Below are 8,187 nucleotides of genomic sequence, written 5' to 3' on the forward strand. Positions count from 1 at the left end.
TGGAACACAGAATGCTTGCAAATGACTTGGTATTTTATCTTAAAATCATGTGGCACAGGCGTCAAGTCTCACTTAGCCATGTATAATTTTGGAGATAAATTTAGGAGAACTGCAGAAATAGTGACACTATAAATGAGTATTCAATAGATGAAATGATTCTTGAATTTCAATTAGTTGATGCAAAATCAAGGTGTATGTCTTACTGGGATGCATATGTTCGTATAGAACCACAGGGATCTTTCAGGCAAGAAACAATTGCACATTGTGTAGGCCTATTATTGATATAACTGCTGCTGGCCTGAAGTTGTGAAAATTATTTTACGTACTTTTCATTGATTAAGAAAGTTCAAGATGAATGCAAGCTTACAGTGGTATCAACTGCCCGAAAAAAAACAAAAGAGATCATCCTCGAACTTCGTGGGCGGAAGACACACCTAGTAAGTTCATCTTATTATTTTATATATATGGATGTTATAATCCAAAATTGATGTTCAGGCTGCTAAAAGTATGAAAAATTTGTAACTATACTGACAGCCGAGACAATGTTCTTTATTGAATCTATTCTGATATCCATGCAGCCTGCATGGTCATTGCAACTATTCTGGAAGCTGACAAATTTTCAGAAGGAGCCAGGAAAGTACAATAAACATGAAACACGGTTAGTAAAACAAAGTACTGTAAAGTATTTCCTTGAGTCCTAACCATGCAGCTGTTTAATTAAAGAATATATGTGGTGCTTGCTAATTAAAATTTAAATGACTTATTTGAAAAATAATTAAATTGGTACACCTAATTATTATTTTTTGAATAGACAGTTATACTCATGTACTGTATGATTCTATGTTAATAAGAGTTATCTTCTACTAATTAGTTTATACCTTAGTTAATTGATAATATGTAACTAGAGTCAATAGTTCTCTACTGTTTTCATAATTTTCTGTGATTGGTTTATTAAATTTGTAAAAGTTTTGTTTTTTTAAACTCATTTTGCAGTGAATATTAATAGATACTAACATACTTATAAAATTTAAAACAATATTATAAAGGACAACCAACTATGCGAACCACGATTTTGTAGTGTACATTTTTACGTTATGTTTATGGTGCTGCATTTTCATTGTATTAAAATTTGCTACTTGGCTACAACTTTTCAGAAGAACCTAAATGAGATTATGAATCTGCATGAATGTAGGAGAAATTTACATATATTTATAATTCATTTTTATATACCTCTTTAAAGTAGCTTATAAATTAAAATACTATATTTGAAATAAGTATTCCTCATTTTGGATCTGAATGTAACCGTACTGCCACTGGCGGAAGAACTGAGTCCTTCTGGTAGGATAATGTGAAATAGCCCAAGTCAGCAGGAAGGAGTTAACCGTCCTTCCATAGCGCCTTGAGCAGGACGCAAAAATGGGCTGTAATGTGATACGTTATGAGTTTACTAGTTTGTATAATTATAATTTAGATGTAAGTTTACATTATTTTACATTTTCTTAATGATAAAATATTGTTTCAATGCAAATACATTTTAAATTATATTTAACTAGAAAGTTCTTATTATTTCATTGTTATACACGAGTAATGAGTTCCTTTATTCGTGAAAACTTCATGAATTCGAGAACTTATAGATGAGTCTTTATGTGAGTGGCAGATTTATCGTTTCTTTTTGAGTTACATTGCACGTAAGTTATTTAAAGTATTAAAGATGAGTGAATTTTGTTACACTGTAGAAATAAAGAGGCAACTTTGTAGATTTTATACAAAAACGTTTATTAACTTAAATCTATGAACAGGTATCACAAGTGAAATGAGCGGTGAAGGGTGATGAAAGATGACTCGATATGACAAGATTTGGTAACTTCACAGTTGGCACGTCTGCAACATATAATAATACATATTACAAACACATACTACATATTACACAAATTAATTTCAATTAACTAAAATAAGGAATACATCAGGACACATCGTAATGCGTATTAGTCTACGCTGAAGTTGAATGAAACATTCCAAGTCAATAGCTCATTTCTTTCTACATGTATCCTATGTGACAGACAGACAGCTAAGCTATTTTTTCAGTCTTCTGGAACGTATAAGAGAAATATTTTGCTAGCCTACTAAGTGATAGCCTTCAATGACGCTCAGCCAAATTTCATGGTTGGATGGACCAACGTACAACTCATTCTTTTCTATGAAGAAATGAAATTAAGTTTTATGGCGTTAAAAGTATCTCTTTTCTCGAGATTCGGATAGTTAAGATATGCAAACGCTCAGCCAAATCCCCTACACGCACATACCGACATCTGGTTTGAATAAATGAAGCTACATCCAAAGTGTTAAGCTCTGAGCACATCATGTTAAAATGCCTTATAATTGTGCACAGTTAATTTTGAAATTTGTTTGTTCTGTGGTTTGCTCGTTACGATCAAAATTACCGATAAGACCAATGTACAAATCTTTGCTAACGCTCAACGAAATCTCATGGAGTAATATGCACCATCATCAAACTATGTTGGTTATATAAAAAGTAAGGGTGACACAAAATTTCAAATGCATTGCTTAGTTCAGTCTCGAGATATTGCTCAGTCAGACAGACGGAAGATAAATCCTTTTCCTTTCCTTTGCTAATACTAAAACAAATATAAGATGAACAATATAACTATAATATTGATAAAAAATCGAGGAAACTATAAAATATTATTTTTAGTCAACTACAGTAAATAGAAAAGAAGCAAATTATATAACTTCTTAAAGTTTAGTTACTTCATTTACTCTTAGCCTAGTTTTATTTTCTGAGCATATAAAAGAATGTTTAGGTTAGTCAAATGTATTTAGATCTAATACCAATGAGGACATTGGATAGTAACTTATTACTTGATAATGTTAGGCTTAGCCTCATAACATGCTTAAAATCATCATGTTTCAGGTTTGGTAATACCTTGGATCTTTGGAGTTTAATTCCATCCCTTGGACGCATAACCGCCGTAATTACTTCCTGTCGAACTTCCGTAGGAGGATCCAATGTTGCCCAGAGAATGACCGCCTAGCGACAGAGTGGCGTCTCCGTAGCCACCCCCGTAAGATCCCACACTGCCACCGTATGATCCGCCATATGACGTACCATATGACCCACCATATGATCCACCGTGTCCACCGTAGGATCCACCTTGTCCACCGTAGGATCCACCGTAAGATCCACCTTGTCCACCGTAGGATCCACTGTAAGATCCACCTTGTCCACCGTAGGATCCTCCGTGGCCACCGTAGGATCCAATGCTTCCTCCATAAGATCCGATGCTTCCGAGGCTCCCAAGACCACCAAGTGATCCACCGTAGCTTCCTCCCAATCCACCACCATATCCTCCAGCACCTCCGAGGCCGGATCCAATACCGATGCTATTGATGGATAAGCCAGCTGAAACAGCTACGGGTTGAGGCACGACGATAGGTTGAGGGACAGGTACAGGAACGGGACGAGCTACGGTCACGGTGTAGGGTTGGGGAACCGAGACCGGGACGGGTTGGGGAACGGAAACAGGAACGGGGTGAGGCACGGACACGGGTACAGGTCTAGGAACCGCGACAGGATAGGGCCTGTTGACAGTGACAGGATAGGGCTGAGGGACGGGAACGGGGTACGGCTTAGGAACGGAGACAGGAACCGCCTGAGGGACGGGCACGGGATAAGGCCGGTTGACAGTGACCGGGACCGGGACGGGTTGCGGGACAGGGACAGCTTGACTGACGGTGTTGACGGTGACTGTGCCGGTAGAGACACCTAAGCCAGAGCCGAGCCCGATACCTGACCCAAGGCCAGAATATCCTCCCGAGAGTCCACCAAGGGCTAATCCACTTCCGTAACCACCACCCAGTCCGTAGCTACCAGAACTCAAGCCTCCATATCCATAACTGCCGGAACCTAGGCTGCCGTAGCTTAGGCCGCCACCCACACCGTGGAGTCCACTCAAGATACCTCTCTTCTCCTGCTTCTTATCCTTCTCTGCCCATGAGGACGAGGTGAGGATGAGCACGGCACAAATCTGGAATAAAACAATAAAAAAAATTTTAATGGTAAGAAATTAACTATAAAAACACTAAGGTATAAACGTAACTTTGGCTGATAGAAATAGGATGGTGGGAACCAATAAAAGGTATCTCTAGTTCAGAATGGAAAAAATTAATAATTTTTTGTCTTAAAACTATTGCTTTAATTCAAGAACTGCGTAATTATATGTAACATACAAGTTGTAAAAAAATAAGAAATAAAATTAGAAGAATTTTCTGAGAATAGTAACAGAGGTTTTGAGCGCACTAATAGTAGATCAGGAAGTTAATGTTTGTTGAACGAGTTATAAATTATAAATTAGAAGAAAGTCCAGTGTAAGAACAAAAACTGGATAGTACAAAAACGTGCAGGAGTAACCACAAGTCGGGAACGACGGAAGTAACCGAAACGACCCGCGACCGTTCAGGTTTCAGCCACACATCAGTCCCAATGTCAATTAGTTGTGGACCCACGGAATGGTGAACTGGGGAAGAACCAATTAGAGGAAGTAGAGGAAATGAAAAGTGAAACCAAGTGCCGTCACGCCCCCGGCCGACCACGGACAACCGGTTCGTTCGTAATCGTGTTAACAGTATGTAATCTGACACATTTATTTTCGGTTTAAAAACTTTTAAATACTTACGAGCACTGCAGATTCTTAGAACTATTGCTAGATATGACAGGTTTTAACCTAACTCTGTCGCTAAATTATGCGCACTCATTTAGGTTTATTATCAAACTAAATGTTCTTTATTTGCCCTCAATATTTACTTTAACCTCCTCAGTCTAAGAATAGACACCTAATGTGGGGACTTCTATGTAGTTTGGCTTTACAAATATATTCATTATAAACATTTTGCCAGAGTTTTCATTCTATATTTATGTTTCAAAATATTAAAAAATTGGCGGAAAATATGTAGTCCATTTCAATAAAATTTTTGCACTTATAGTTTTTTTATTTTAAACTAACAAGGTACATCAATGCAAAACGATGGATTTATTCCTATTTTAACTTCACGCAAAGGACATGGTAAAGGTTTATAAGGTGCATTAGTAAGGATTCATCGTAGACTTTGAAATGGCATTATATATAGTTGCAACAATAAAATAATAAGAATTGTTTTTTAATTAGAGCAATTCTCTAACGAGTTATTTCGAAAGGTAAGAAAATATAGGTGTGTTTTGTACACCCTTATGATGTAAAAAAATTACAAACAAATTTGAATATCCTACAATGTCACTAAATGATTCACAAAATTATTAACACCAGTATAGTTTGAAATGTAATCGGGTGTAATTTCTTGATATTCCGTATGCTCATTTCCTAATATTTTCAATATGTTCGTAGTTATTTTTAGTATTTTGCGGGTTGTTATATGTAATTTATTTAGCGATCAGCATTTATGAGTAGTTCAATGTGATTAGTCTTGAGTAATCCCTTTGGGAAATTAATCGGGCGCTATTTTAAAAGGATAAAAAAAAATGATTGTGGTAATTTTAGATTCTGGACGTCGATTGGTAAAATCCAAAAAGTCCTAATATTTCTCTATGAGGGTTATTACTAAAAGCAGATGTCTATGACATCTGACAAAAGAGAATGAATGAAAGTGAAGTGTGTAGTGAGCGTAGGCAGACCACGTGTCGTGTAACAGGTTCCGCTGAAGTTGCATGCAAAAATTCAATCTACAGAATCTTTATCGAGACTATAAAACCTGTTAAAATGTTATATGAGTATACTCAGTTTTTTAAACGCTTTTTATTCTTCAATTTGCTCGTTGCTATCATGTTTCTCAATAAGACTAGTATAAATATAATATGTGACACTTCGTTAGCGCTCAGCTAACAAGACGAAAGATTGAAATATATATATATATATATATATATATATATATATATATATATATATATATATATTTACATATTTGTTATATATACACATATATTTATGTATATATATATATTTTCAATTTAACACTTTTTAAAACTTAATAACTTAAAAAGAAATCTTTTTTATGTTTAACAACATACAATGAATTTACTCATATTTCTAAGACATGGTAGAGGAGTACACAAGACTACACACACACACACACACACACACACACACACACACACACACACACACACACACACACACACACACACACACACACACACACACACACACACACATATATATATATCTCGTATAACAGACTTCGCAAAGTTTGTAAATTATATGCGTCTCCTTGACGTAGTACTGGTGGGATATGTGTCATCTTATTGCCTAAATAGCAACCAAATAGTGTAACATTAGCCCTGTATTCATACCAAACTTGAACAACTGTCCCCTTGGATCCCTCTCTTTTGATAGAGCTTTTATCCTTGATATCAGGAAATGTGCAGTCACCGATCTCTATATAGGAGTCAAGTTTCATACAAAACTTAAAGTTTAATTAAAATTTCCTCTCGAGATGTAGTGCGGACGGCGAGGCCTCACGACGGTCAGCCAAAATAGATATGCACCACTATTAAACTATATCTCGACTTTGTCAAAATGAAAATTCATGCAAAATTTAATATAAATATATATAAAATGCGCACTAGAACATATGTCATACAACACACAGTTGGAGATTGCTGACGCTTAGCTAAATCTCAAGACCGGACGTGCATCATAATCTACTTCTCTATTTTTTTATATAAATATAGCTGTATATCAGTTTTTTTTATCTATAGCTTAGGTTTATACGGTTTACATTTATGTTCTAGGATTATTTTTAAGATCTCAAATAAAAAACAGTTGAAATAATCATAACACTTAAGAAGAAGTACACGTTTGAACTAATATAATGTAATTATTTTTATCAACGTGTGGGCAATGCTTAATTTAATCTGATTACCTCAATTCATAGCAAACAAACAAAATGAACAAATATTTTCATTTTATAATTTTCTTTTTTCTACAGCAAAAATATTTTCGCCTAAGCATATATTCCAAATTTGTAAAACCAACAATAAACAGTAATTCAGAATTGAATAGTAAAGTTTTTTTATATATGAAAGAAAATAATATTATTTTTGTTAGTGTTACAAAATATAGCGCTATTAGTATGTTAACTATCAGAGCAAACAAGGAGAAATGCGTTTACCTGTATCAGTTTCATGTCTGAGAATATCGGGGAGTCCGCTTGGCTCCTCATATATAGCGGGAACTTTCTATTGCGTCAGCAGCCATCTCCCCGCCCCGTACCATACCTTGGCTCGCCACTCCTGCTGGGCCACCCTACAGATAGTCCCTACTGATTGATGCTCATTTGATGATATCTTAATCTGTCCGCATGCCATACTGCGCATCGACTTTCTTCGGAGAGGTAAGTGTGTCGATTCCGAAGGCGAAACACTTCTTACTTGATTAAATGATTTAAAAAACCAGATGAGTTGAGGAGGACCCGTGTATTGGCCAGCTACAGCACCACATATTACTGTACACTGGCAGTATTATTATCTGTGGGAGAAACTCAAAGATGTCGTGAATTAGATGAGGTCTACAACATAGAAGCTAAGAATGAAATGCTAAAAATTCCATCTCAAGTTATTTGTACTATAGGAGCATTTGAAACAAGAATTTATTATTGTTTACAGAACCATAGAAGACACTTTCAAAATATATCCGATTATATTGTCCATAAAAATAGCATAGTAGTAAAAAAATTGTACTATAATATACTGTAACTCATTCATAATTTTTTTTTAAGGTTGTTGTGTTCGGATGTGTCTATGGCGTATGTTTAGCGTACCCGCGCAGGTGTGGAGTTTTCCATAACAACAAAAAATCCTTAGCAACATTTTGGAATAATAAAAAAAGTAGGAAATAATGTTTTTATCAGTTATTATATACTATCTTTCAACTATGCGATGTTGTACGCTGGCGCTCGTGTGTGCAGTATTCCATAGCATAGCCTTTCAGTTTAATCTACGCCTACATTATTGAGAAAAATAAAGTACTTAATTGTTGGCCGGCATGTATAGAGATGTAGTAAAATTAAAAGTTGCTCAGTTTAATAATACCTTTAATTTAAGATATAACACGGAATGCCTTAGCATTAGACATTTCTTTTCAATGAAAATAAAAACTTGGAGAAGTGGCATTTACA

At 35.4% G+C, this 8,187-nt stretch overlaps 1 protein-coding gene across 1 annotated transcript; it reads right to left on the reverse strand.

Annotated features, from left to right (window-relative positions):
- Positions 1–1,758: 1,758 nt before the first annotated feature.
- Positions 1,759–7,378, reverse strand: LOC124358289 (keratin, type I cytoskeletal 9-like). Its single transcript, XM_046810586.1, has 3 exons — positions 7,289–7,378; positions 2,945–4,046; positions 1,759–1,881 (listed from the first exon to the last, which is right to left on the reverse strand). Exons 1-2 carry the CDS (start codon positions 7,376–7,378, stop codon positions 2,961–2,963), a joined length of 1,176 nt encoding a protein of 391 aa, XP_046666542.1. The 3' UTR covers positions 1,759–1,881; positions 2,945–2,960.
- Between the last annotated feature and the right edge of the window lie 809 nt (positions 7,379–8,187).

Source organism: Homalodisca vitripennis, chromosome 3, assembly GCF_021130785.1.
Source record: "Homalodisca vitripennis isolate AUS2020 chromosome 3, UT_GWSS_2.1, whole genome shotgun sequence".
NCBI classification, from domain to species: domain Eukaryota; kingdom Metazoa; phylum Arthropoda; class Insecta; order Hemiptera; family Cicadellidae; genus Homalodisca; species Homalodisca vitripennis.

Coding starts and splice junctions, on each gene's coding strand:
- LOC124358289 (XM_046810586.1), bottom strand. CDS start 7,378: ATGGCATGCGGACAGATTAAGATATCATCAAATGAGCATCAATCAGTA. Junction 4,047..7,288: donor AGCAGGAGTGGCGAGCCAAG/GTATGGTACGGG, acceptor GTTTTATTCCAG/ATTTGTGCCGTGCTCATCCT.